Source organism: Chanos chanos, chromosome 12, assembly GCF_902362185.1.
Source record: "Chanos chanos chromosome 12, fChaCha1.1, whole genome shotgun sequence".
NCBI classification, from domain to species: Eukaryota; Metazoa; Chordata; class Actinopteri; order Gonorynchiformes; family Chanidae; genus Chanos; species Chanos chanos.
In genome coordinates this window covers 12,530,446-12,542,837 of record NC_044506.1, presented here as the reverse complement: position 1 = coordinate 12,542,837, position 12,392 = coordinate 12,530,446, and the positions used below count along the sequence as shown (strand labels likewise).

Below are 12,392 nucleotides of genomic sequence, written 5' to 3'. Positions count from 1 at the left end.
ATGATAAGGACTTTCACATCCATAGAGTTAACAGAAAGCAGATAAGATGAAGAATTTACCATTTATTAGCACTACTCTGATGTGATCATCACACGACATAACCTCTTAACCTCATAACTGCTTTGTCATGCTACGTTATTGTTCGTAGCATGACATTTGTGTACTGATTAAAAGGGGGGGTGGTGAATGCAGTGATATCATTTATAAACTGGCTTTAATAGCCACAGCTGACCTGTTCAGAGTCAAGTGCATCCCCCTTCACTCGCATTCATATTGCTCACAGCAGTATTACCTCTGTAACTAACCATGGCCAAAGACATACACTGAGCGTCTGGTTCTCCACCACGCTGGAGGGTCATCATTGCTCTTGAGAAAAACATCAGACTTAAGCGACATATTTAAAAGGCCGAGGATTATTGGGCCGAGGACCGAGAAAAGTTCTATGTAAAGTTTAGGAGGTAGGGGGTCAAGCACGGAGGAGGCTGGTTTAGCGGAGTGCACCCATTTGGAGAGGGCGTCTAAAGTGACAGGCTTAAAATTTAACAAAATCGTTTGCTGTAATAGGGCTAGATTGAGGGGAGTGGTTCTGGGTCAGTTTTGATATCAAAAAGGAACCTCGGGTTATTTTTGTTGAGATTAATGATTTTTGAGTAGTAGGCGGATTTGGTCGTGGAGAGGACGCGTTTATAAATAGCAGGCTATCATGCCAGGCAAGGCGGAAGACCTCTAGTTTAGTGGCACGCCAGTTTCGTTCTAATCTTCTACACGCCTGCTTCGGCACGTGGGTACAGTAATTAAACCAGGGTGTTAAATACTTACGCCTATTTTTATCGTATGGTACTACTGCTGCCATATCTAATGCATTACTGAGGGTACAGTTTATACTGCCCGTCAAGTCGTTCACAGACCCTTGATGATCATTGAAAGAGGTGAGGGTGTAACTGCTCTGCGTTGTGTTTACCACTGGGCTCGAACCGGCGTAACGGTAGCGAGCGAGTAGAGTGCTGCGCAGTGAGTATACCTTACTCCCCCGACACCTTAAGAGGCGTACTAGCGACTGACGCTAGAGTCTGTGGGTTTTAGCCTCCTTGCTAGCACGCCCGCCTCCCATCCCGAGGGTCGCCGGTCCGAGCCCAGTGGTAAACACAACGCAGAGCAGTTACATTGGTGCCATGACCCGGATGGGAATGAGGTATACTCACTGCGCAGTACTGTGCTCGCTACTGTTACAAGGGCAGTAAGTTCCCCTCCCTGTCAGTCGTCTCTACCGTGGTTCATAGCTGCCGCCGCATTAAACCTGGAGGGTAATGAGAAAATGGTCAGAGAGCTGGGCAGTAGGGTGATAAAACTGCATGAGGGACATTTAGGCCACGAGCTAGAATAAGATGTAAGGTATTGCCATTGGAATGAGTGGGCTCGTGGACAAACTGGCGAAAAGTCTCTATAATAGCTGTGAACGCTTTAGAATCAGAATTGTTATTGATGTGGATATTAAAATCCCCCATTATAAGGATTTCAGAGAATTCATCGAGAAACTGACTATAGGGCCACGTTGGGTGAAAGAGCACTTCTTCAAGGAAAGATGAGGTATGCAGGATTGCCTCATGGAGAGCACCTCGAAGTTCGGTAAGCTAAAGATGTTAGGAGGAATTCAGTGTTATAAATTAGAGCTACGCCCCCACCTTTATTTGCTGCTCTAGCAGCATGAGAGAAGGAATAGTTGGGGGAGTGAAGCTTCATTTAAAGGGAGTAAAACATCTGGCTCCAACCAAGTTTCACACAAACCCATCACGTCAAGGCTAAGATCAGTGATCAGATCGCTGACCAGCAAAGCCTTATGGGAGAGAGATCTAATATTAATAAAACCTAACCTCAGGGTTATCGGGCTTACAACGATCAAATCAGAGGAAAGGGTCAGCGGAACTTGAACTAGTTGTGTTGCGAGATAAGGTCCGTCTGACTATAGACTGAGGTGACCTTCGTGGGCGTAAGAGTATACTAATGGGAAAGGCCAAACTGCTGCTGTCAGAGAGATAACCAGAGTGCAAGTTATGTTGTGCAACTGAGGCACAGTGAGGACCAGGAGGATTAGAGAGGGAAGTGGTCTCCACTGAAGCCTGTCCACTAAATGAATAACTAGTCATATTAATCTTAACCTTATGGCGGAGGAGAGGAATCATTGACTCATGGGACTCAGCAGCCTCTGAGGGCTTTTCCTTTGCAGGTTCTCTAATCACCTGCGACTTGGCCTGCTCTAGTGACATATGTCATACCTGACTCAAACATTTAACTTCAATGCATCCAGAACTCTGCTGCTCGCCTGCTCACCCACTCTCGTTCCCGTGATCACATCACCCCGGTCCTTCAGAAACTCCACTAGCTTCCTGTCCCTCAACAGATCCAGTTCACAGTTCTACTCTTCACCTTCAAAGCCCTCCACAATCAGGCCCTCTCCTATCTCTCCGACCTGCTCCATCTCCATGCTCCTTCCCGAAGTCTCCGTTCCTCTGATGCGAACCTCCTGGCAGTACCATGCAGGACCAAGCACCGGACCTGGGGCGATAGAGCCTTCTCCACTGCTGCCCCCTCCCTCTGGAACTCCCTCCCCCAACACATCCGAGACTGCACTGAACTATCAGTATTCAAATCCCTCCTTAAAACTCATCTCTTTCGAACTGCTTTTAAACTGTGTTTCATACCCTTGTATTGCACTGATTTTACAACTTTTAAGTCAAATGCCTCTGACATTTAATTCTTATTTTATTGTTTTCTTATTTTCTCTTATTTTTTTTTATGATTATGTTCTTCTACTGATTATTTTATGCTTGTCAAGCGACTTTGAGTATCATCAAAAGCGCTCTACAAATAAAATGTATTATTATTATTATTATTATTATTGTTATCTGTGTTGCCTGATAAAACAGTGGTGCCATGCCCATTAGGGTGCAGGCCATCCACATTTAGCAAGCCAGGTCTGCCCCAGAAGGAGGGCCAGTTATCTATAAAACCAAATCCCTAATCTGCACAAAACTGCACCAACCAGTGATTCACTTGCACTAATCTACTATATCTTTCATCATTACCCCTAGCTGGTAGAGAGCCAGAGGCAATCGATGCCGGCCCATCCTTCTGGCAAAGTCACAAGTCCTAGCTATGTTGACCTTTGTAACTTCTGATTGCCTCATTCTAACATCACTGGTTCCGACATGAATAACGATTTTGTCATTTGCACTATTTTGATGTGAACTCCACACTACATAACCCCTTGCATCCATAACTGCTGTTTCATGCTGTGTTTTTGGTTCGTAACGTGACATTTGTGCACAGATTAAAAGGAGGCGTGGTAAATCCATGATGTCATTTATAATAAGTTGACATTAATAGCCACAGTGCACACTGCAACGCGCAGTCAGACAGAAGTCAGCTAGCTTTCTCTAAGTCTACACATTTTTGATAGTTGACATGGCTAAGGACATGACTTTGTTATGGGGTTTTGGCTCCCCACCCTGTTGGAGAACCATGATCGCCTTGGAGGAGAAAAACCTTCAGGGTTACAATCAGAAACTACTGTCCTTTGAGAAAGGAGAGCATAAATCGAAAGAAGTCATGGACATTAACCCAAGGGGGCAGGTAACATTTACCGCTAAAATTAAATCATGCATGGTCTCAAACGATAGACTTTATACAATGTATTGTGCATTTTCACCTCGAGACACTGAGTTTCAAGGCTTACTTATTTTTTAAGTTTGCGGAAAAAGGTAGCCATGTAGCCTTACATTATAGCGCCAAATAGTATACTATTACGATGCGAGTTGGAATTTGAACAGGGAATTCAGTAGGCATGGACAACATGTGGAAAAAAACTAGCTTTTCACACAGTAATTCCTCTCAACTCTCCCACCTCTTTTTTTTTTGCAGCTTCCTACATTCAAGCATGGAGACAAGATCCTTAATGATTCATATGCCGCTTGCATGTATCTTGAGGTAGGGGTTCTTATTCGCATAATGTACCGGGTGTAGAAGTGAAGCTTATTTGTTTCTGTGCTTAAGATGAAGTGACATAAACACCACATCCAAATATGTACAAAATACTCTCTTGTACATTGGATTGAGTTGTTATGCAAAACACACTAACAACTGAAACAAAGTGCCAGGATAGTGAAAATAAGGGAATCTGACTGTATATGTAGCCTATAAGAAATTTCCAATGACCCGGTGACCCCTGATGAACACGTGTCCTTAGACTGTAGTGTCAGTGGGCGTGGCTCAGAGCTACTTGTAGTGGGGAAATAAACTTTTTTGCACTACACGTTTTCTCTTTTTCTCGACCCCTTAGTATAACATGACACCTTAAAGTCCTGTGTCTGTTCCCTCAGGAGTAATACTTTGCACTTCAAGATTTGTGTTTGTAATTTGTGTTTGTGACCTAACAGAGTCAATTCAAGTCCCAGGGTACTCAGCTGATCCCTGAGAGTGCTGCAGAGCAGGCCCTGATGTATCAACGCATGTTTGAGATTCCCACCTTTCAAGAGAAGCTGTGTATGAGATTTTGGTCACAAGTGCTCAGATTCATCCATGTTTATTAATTCTTGTTTTTATTAAAAATATATTTAAAAAAAAAGAGAAAACTTTTCTTTAGTCATTTATTTGTTGGGTATCTTGAAAGTAAGTAAACTAGTTTTCAAATGCAGGTCTTCATACATAATCCATCAAGCATGTTAAATCTTTAAATGCAGATGATGATGATAATGTAAATGGTTATTCTTTGTAGATTATGTCGCTTACTATGAGTACTTTGTGCCAGAGGGAGAGAGACATGACTCTGCTCTGAAGAGAAATAAGGAGGCTTTGACTGCCGAATTGCAGCTATGGGAAAACTACCTGCAAAAGGTACTGAACAAAAACCAAAAAAGATGTATAAACACTGCTCTCCTGCATCAGAAGCTTGACAGATGTTTTCATCTCATTAATTTGAAAACTGTTCTCTCTCTTTCGTAGATGGAGACAGGTTCTTACCTGGCAGGGAAAAAATTTACAATGGCTGACGTTGTAGGATTCCCTGTTGTTGCTTGTGCCTTCCGTAATGGGTAGGAAATCAAAAACCTCTTTTCTTCATGATATTAGGCAGTAAACAAAGAGCAGTCAGTGAATGGCAAAATGTATTGATAATAAAACTTGTTTTCTCATCATTCAGGGCATCCAGAGAGAAATTTCCCAATTTTGATAGTAACCAAAAATGTGACATTAAATTGAGAAATGTGGCTTAAATGATAGACAAAATGATAGACGAATGAATGGATGTGTGAATTAATAACTCTAAGCACCATAGAGAGACTGGCATATCTGGAACATCTGGAAAATTCTTCTTTGTCCCCTACAGATTATCTGAGGAAAGATATCCCAAACTGACAGAGTATTACAACCTGGTGAAGGAGCGTCCCAGTGTGGAGGCCATCTGGTCCAAGGACTGGCAGAAGAACCCTCAGGGAACGGACAAACTAAAGGATCTGTGAAGGCCCAAAATTGCCCTGTAGGAATCAGCAAGCTTTAGTACTGTTAGGAAATAACGTGTCTGCTTCAACATGCTCTTCTCTTTAACTAAACACTTGCATACACAGCCAGTTTTACTCAAATCTTTACTGTAACAGTACTTGCCCTTGTTTATGCTGGATTCATCCTAGTTTTTTTTCAGACTGTTTCCTTGTTTGTCTGTTTTTCTGAACTGTAACCAAATCTGACTGGCCCTTCTGGCATATGTTTGAGTATGTATGAGTAAAGTATTAGTTAACTGCTTTCCTCAGGCCTTTTATTGTCTGCTACTGAGCTGTCTGTGGCCTCAACTTTTCAGTTTATGTTAAAGTCAATGCTTAAAGTGATTTCATTTTTTCAACAGCAAAAATAAATCATAAATGATCATACTGATTACCCTTTTGCACTCAGACAGTGTTTATGTTATTGTGTTAGCATGCCTTGAGCGTTTGCACTTTCACGTCTTGCCAGTAGTATTTCTGTGCCTGTAAGATCACTATTATCGGAATGATTGTCTAAAAATCAAATAAAATTCCACGGTTGACACGAGAGCTCTGCAGTCTTATAGTGTGTAGTGTGGATATTACACTTGTCTGTATTTGAAAACTAGTACTGACATATTCCAGCTATTGTGATTGCATCATCAGCACTGCCTTTTTTCAACCCTGAATGGTTCTGCTTTGCAGTATGCAACTACACTAAGCAATTTTCTTTTTTCACATAGCCAGACGTCACGAGGGGGGTGTGTTCTATTCTGCTATAGAAGATCAATAAGAGACCCAACAGGAGTTAGACACTCTCTGGAAATCCACAAGGTATCACTGGACCTCATCTAAGGGGACACTGGTGACTATGTTGCGAAAAATGATTAAGTTGAAAAAAGTTTCCATGGCAACTCTGAAAGCAGGGTCAGACTGACCAGATCGGAATCATCCAGTAGATGGAACAAAAAAGTTGTTGACACATTTTTGAACTTTCACATCCATAGAGTTAACAGAAAATAAGATGAAGAATTTACCATTTATTAGCACTACTCTGATGTGATCTCCACACAACATAACCCCTTGTTTCCATAACTGCTTTGTCATGCTACGTTTTTTGTTCGTAACGTGACATTTGCGTACTGATTAAAAGGGGGCGTGGTGAATGCAGTGATATGATTTATAAATTGGCTTTAATAGCCACAGTGGACACTGCAACTGTTCAGAGTCAAGAATATCTCACTTCACTCGCATTCATATTGCTCACAGCAGTATTACCTCTGTAACTAAACATGGCCAAAGACATAACACTACACTGGGCGTCTGGTTCTCCACCATGCTGGAGGGTCATCATTGCTCTTGAAGAGAAAAACCTGAAAGGATATAATCAGAAGCTGCTGTCCTTTGACAAAGGAGAGCAAAAGGAGAAAGAGACACTGGATATTAACCCAAGAGGACAGGTAGGTACCACTGAGATCCAAGAAACCATTCCTAAACAAAGATTACTATGCATATTCACCCTCCTGTATTCTCTGAATTATAGTAGTCTAATGGTATAGGGGAAGGCAGAAAAATTCAATTCAGACTGTCTCTTTGTCACCATTCAAATTGCTTAAATAAAAGATGAAATATGTCTCTCCTTCTCCCTTTGAATGACGTTGTACAATGCACCTGGCATAGTGCCAAGTATCTGCCATGTTTTCAGTTTTAAGAATGCAAAGTCATTCTGAACTCAGCGACTATTTTGCAGGTCCCTGCATTCAAACATGGGAATAACATTGTGAATGAGTCTATTGCAGCTTGTTTGTACCTGGAGGTAAGTAAAAAAGTTATTGAATGTGTTGTTGAAAAACTTGCCAATGACTTTCCAGAGTGAGCCTAATCTCTTTCTCCAAAACAGAGTCAGTTCAAGTCCAGGGGGCCCAGCCTGATCCCGGACAGTTCAGAGGAACAGGCCTTGATGTACCAGCGTATGATTGAGATCCTTAACTTGCAGCAGAGACTTGGTATGATTTAGTGGGCTCCAGACATGTGCAGGAATTATTTTCATCCTTGTATGCACATTCAACTGTGCTTGCTCAAATAGGCTCAGGAATGTTCGCCACTTAAGATGGCTTTGCTCACACTAATAATCTTTTTTTTTTTTTTTTGCTTACAGCGGATGTTGTCTTATACACTCGTCGCATACCAGAGGAGGAGAGACATGACTCAGCTGTGAAGAGAAACAGGGAGGCACTGTCTGCAGAGTTCAAGCTTTGGGAAAGTTACATGCACAAGGTAATTATGCAGAATAGCTTTCATGAATATAAGCAGACTTTACAGGTATCATCACTATACAGGTGTTCAAAAGCATTTCAATACATCTTTTAAGCTAACCATAAATGCCTAACATATTTTTGTCAAGTCATCATACTGTTTTTCTAATGGATTTAGGGAGGACCATACATGGCTGGAAAGAACTTCACCTTGGCTGACGTTATTGTCTTCCCACCGATTGCCTTCTCTCTGCGCCTTGGGTAAGAAGGCTGCTCTTTGAGAGCGACCAAAAATGTGATATTGCATTGAGAAATGTGGCTTTGGAGAACAAAATGATAGATAAATGAATGGATACATGAATTATTAACTCTATAATTAAGCACCATAGAGAGATTGAAATATCTGGAAAACTCTCCCTTGTCCCATACAGATTATCTCAGGAAAGATATCCCAAACTGACAGAGTATTATAATCTGGCTAAGGAGCGACCAAGCATTAAGGCCACTTGGCCAAAACACTGGCTGGAGAACCCTCAGGGGATGGACCTGTTTAAGGATCTGTGAAGGATCCAGGGAGTTTGGTGACTTTCACACTTATCAGTACAGAGAACTGATCTTGCTTGCTAGACTACAAAATCTACAGGCTTTTGTTTTCATTTTGACAAGGAACTTGTTCTGTCCCATATATTTAAATAAATGCACCGTTTAAATGAATTGCATGATTCTGCTAATCTCTGTCATCTGGAACATTCAGTTACCTGCTGCGACATGTTACAGTTTAGCATACTAACAGTGAATAGACTGTATCTACTATATGTGTGTGTGTATGTGTGGGTGTGTATGTATATATATATATATATATATATATATGTGTGTGTGTGTGTGTGTATGTACGTATGTATGTGTGTATATATATATATATATACACACACACACACACACACACACACACACACATATATATATATATATATATATATATACACACACACACATACATACATACATATATATATACACTGTGTGTGTGTGCGTGTATACCATATGATTTTTCTCTTGAATGATGATTCATCAACAAAGAGAGGGGTTCAGACTGAGAGCTGCAGTGCAAGTCTTAGGGCTGACTTTAAAGTTTTGGAGACTTTGTTCTGTGGTGTAGAGCCAAAGTAAACAAGGTCAAACCAGGACAATACAAATGTGTTCAAGGCTGCAGTCACTTCCAGGGTTGTGTTTGGAAAGTTGACTACATACAAATCTTTAACACTTCTAAAATCTAAATAATGTTTCAGTTTACATAGATTTAATGACATCAAATTAAATTACATTCATGCATCTTATTGAAGGATGATTAGTAAATAATGCTTCATTTTATGCATTGAGAACCAAAAATTCTCCACTGTCCCACATAATTGCCTGGAGATTCTTCTGGGTATGTCCTCTGAGGAAATTGTGATGGCCTCAAATAACAGACATAGATAAGAGACAATGCATAATAACACAATTGTAGTATAATAGTTTAAACTTTCGCTTTCCACTGTAGTTATTCACTCATATACCTGATTCAACACTTTAATCTTTATATATATAAGACAAGGGATTGTACTGTGATACAATTTCTAATGACAGGAACCACTTCAGTGCAATGTCATTGTGATCAGATTGGACATCGGAGAGAAAGACTATGAACTCTGTTGCCCTCTAAAAGTCTGAACTCTTCTGCCCTCATAGTTATGACGCATTCAGTTTTATAGGACCTGCCTTTCTACATTGGCAGGTGCTATAAAAATGAATGTCTCAAAGCTAACTAGTGCTTCAATATGAATGATAATCCAAATAAGTGCTGTACAAAAACTGACCTACAAGCTTTTATTTGCATATGAACAAGCGCATTCAAATCTATGCTTTGCAAAATGTGACCAAGCTCAAGGCACTATCTCAAAGTTCAGACTGTTTTGCTTCATCACTGTGGGATTGAGAAAACAGCAGTTGGCACTGTCATCAATACTTTGCAGGATGCATTTTTTTAAATTACACCTTTACACTTCAGTGTAAACGGTGGCGTGCCTGCCGTCTTTGCATTTCAGTGTGGCAGAGCGTCTTTCATCGTGGTAGATAAGAAGAGAATGTCTTGCATGAGAGAGGAAAAAGCCGTTCAACCAGTTGTAGCTTAACAGAGATGAATTCCGTTTAAGGTGGTGCCAAATTACAGTTGTCTTATCTGCATTTTTTGTTTAACAACCAGTTGTGATAACTGGCCTATAGGTCTCTCTCACGCAATTTACATTTTCTGTACAAGCTGAATGGGTTTGGATTTAATTCCTAACACAAACTTCTGTAAACACACACACACACAGGGACACTGCTAGAAATTTTAGGCCCTATGAAAGAATATAATATTGGGCTCCCCAAACCTTAATAGTGTCATTAATAGTGCTCTATGAGGATTCCCTGTCAGTGCAGGGCCCTTGGAATTGTCCTAACAACACCCCCCCCCCCCCCCCCCCCCCCCCTTATGGTGCCCCTGCACAGACACACGCACACATGTAAACAAATAAGGTAAAGATTTCTAGTGTTACCTTGAACAGTGACTGCTACGTGAGGATTCCTCAGGTGCTGAGTCATGCCTCCGTGTATTTTCAAATGAGGGTGTGTCCAATGTAAACATACCTACGCAGGTATAAATAAGCACCACCTTCCTGGCAATTGTTCAGAGTCGAATCGACTGCAGAATACTTGCATTTGATTTTACTTCTGGAAATTTTTAACTTCTTTAACGAAACATGGCCCAGGATATGACACTGCACTGGTCTTCTGGATCTCCTCCATGCTGGAGGGTCCTGATTGCCCTGGAAGAGAAAAACCTGAAGGGTTATAATCAGAAGCTGCTGTCTATGGAGAAAGGAGAGCACAAAGGGAAAGAGACACTGGATATCAACCCGAGAGGACAGGTGGGTGACATTGAGATTGTTTTTCACTGTTGTTTGCCGCATATTTACATCCACATGGGAGAAAAACATCACATGTTTATTTTTCCACTTCTACACTACAAGAAAACCTTGAGCCAAAGTAGGTCATTACGATTGCTTCCTGTACACCCAAAATGTGCCACACACTAACGTCTGGCTTCAGAGCGGCATACAGCATACCTTAAATTATTAAAGCCTTACTGAGCTTTGTAATTCTTTTTCAGGTCCCTGCATTCAAGCATGGAAATAACGTTGTGAATGAGTCTATTGCAGCTTGTCTGTACCTGGAGGTAGGTAGACAGCACTGAACACATTTCAGCAAGATTAATGACTTAGACTGTGCCTAACTTGTTTTCTCCAAAACATAACAGAGTCAGTTCAAATCCAGTGGGAACAAGCTGATCCCCGACAGTGCACAGGAACAGGCTCTGACGTACCAACGCGCACTGGAGGCACTGAACTTGCAGCAGAGACTTGGTATGGTATTGTAAACAAAAATCTACATGCACTGAATCATTTGTGTTCAGTATTTATCTTATATATTTATAACAATAATTGGACATGAAGTCCTTCTTTATCTAGTTCTCTTTCATTAGTACAAAAATATCTATGGTGATATATGACATTTGTCGCACACAGCTGATCTTGCCCAGTACACTATGCGAGTACCAGAGGCAGAGAGACATGATTCTGCTGTGAAGAGAAACAGAGAGGCACTGGCTGCAGAGCTGCAAATTTGGGAGGGTTACCTGCAGAAGGTATTACCGCAGAACTAAACTGGGATCCTCACGGGCATGAACAGATATGAATAAAGTATTTGCTGACATTATTACACTTGAATTTTTAGGGTGGACCATACCTGGCTGGAAAGAACTTCTCAATGGCGGATGTTGTTTTCTTCCCATTGATTGCTATTATCCTGCGTTTTGGGTAAGAACGCTATTTTTGGAGACCAACAAACTTGATTTGTCATAGCAGAAGCTGTGTTGGAAAATAAAGTAATGTGTAAATAACAGATTTTTGAAGGTGCTGCTGAAGATATTAATAGATGTGAAAAAAATTCATACAGGTTGTCCCAAGAGAAACATCCCAGTCTGACTCGGTATTACAACCAGGTGAAGGATCGTCCCAGTGTTAAAGCCACATGGCCCCCACACTGGGTGAATAACCCTCCAGGAATGGACATGCTGAAAGACCTGTGAAAGTCAATAAGGCTTCAGGATGTTTTCTGACTGATATTATATCATTTTACAGTCTTTTTTACTTCTGCTGTTTGTTTTAAAGTAATTTAATGTTAAGAGTTTTGTGATTATGATAGAAAGTTAGAAGTTATTATTGTAGCTCCTTGCTGAGAAAATAAAGCTGAGAAGATGTTTTCTTCATGACTGTATTTACTTTGTCCTTCTTTCTCTTGTCGCATTACAATTTCAAAATTAGTTACCTTTTATAGGTTTAATACCATGTTTCCACACAGGTCTTTGTTGAAAAGATGTCTTCTACCATTATGGAGTATTATAAACGAATACGGGAAGCTGCTTTCAGCTTCATGAGCAATATATGATACACTAATATTGGCCAGTGCTCAGATTGGATGTGAGAAGATAACAGTACAAAGTGCACTGTTTCTGTAAAACATGGTAAATTTCTATATGTCCATTGAA

At 40.8% G+C, this 12,392-nt stretch overlaps 3 protein-coding genes across 3 annotated transcripts; all 3 read left to right on the top strand.

Annotated features, from left to right (window-relative positions):
- The first annotated feature begins 3,404 nt into the window (after positions 1–3,404).
- Positions 3,405–5,923, top strand: LOC115824656 (glutathione S-transferase A). Its single transcript, XM_030788412.1, has 6 exons — positions 3,405–3,630; positions 3,919–3,984; positions 4,434–4,539; positions 4,772–4,890; positions 4,999–5,087; positions 5,381–5,923. The coding sequence occupies exons 1-6, from the start codon at positions 3,463–3,465 to the stop codon at positions 5,511–5,513; spliced, it is 681 nt and encodes a 226-aa protein (XP_030644272.1). The 5' UTR covers positions 3,405–3,462; the 3' UTR covers positions 5,514–5,923.
- Positions 5,924–6,754: 831 nt separating this feature from the next.
- Positions 6,755–8,420, top strand: LOC115824663 (glutathione S-transferase A-like). The gene is made up of 6 exons (XM_030788419.1): positions 6,755–6,970; positions 7,261–7,326; positions 7,411–7,516; positions 7,669–7,787; positions 7,944–8,026; positions 8,197–8,420. The coding sequence occupies exons 1-6, from the start codon at positions 6,803–6,805 to the stop codon at positions 8,327–8,329; spliced, it is 675 nt and encodes a 224-aa protein (XP_030644279.1). The 5' UTR covers positions 6,755–6,802; the 3' UTR covers positions 8,330–8,420.
- A 2,065-nt stretch (positions 8,421–10,485) lies between these two features.
- Positions 10,486–12,107, top strand: LOC115824661 (glutathione S-transferase A). Its single transcript, XM_030788416.1, has 6 exons — positions 10,486–10,713; positions 10,956–11,021; positions 11,103–11,208; positions 11,371–11,489; positions 11,579–11,661; positions 11,801–12,107. The coding sequence occupies exons 1-6, from the start codon at positions 10,546–10,548 to the stop codon at positions 11,931–11,933; spliced, it is 675 nt and encodes a 224-aa protein (XP_030644276.1). The 5' UTR covers positions 10,486–10,545; the 3' UTR covers positions 11,934–12,107.
- Positions 12,108–12,392: the final 285 nt, after the last annotated feature.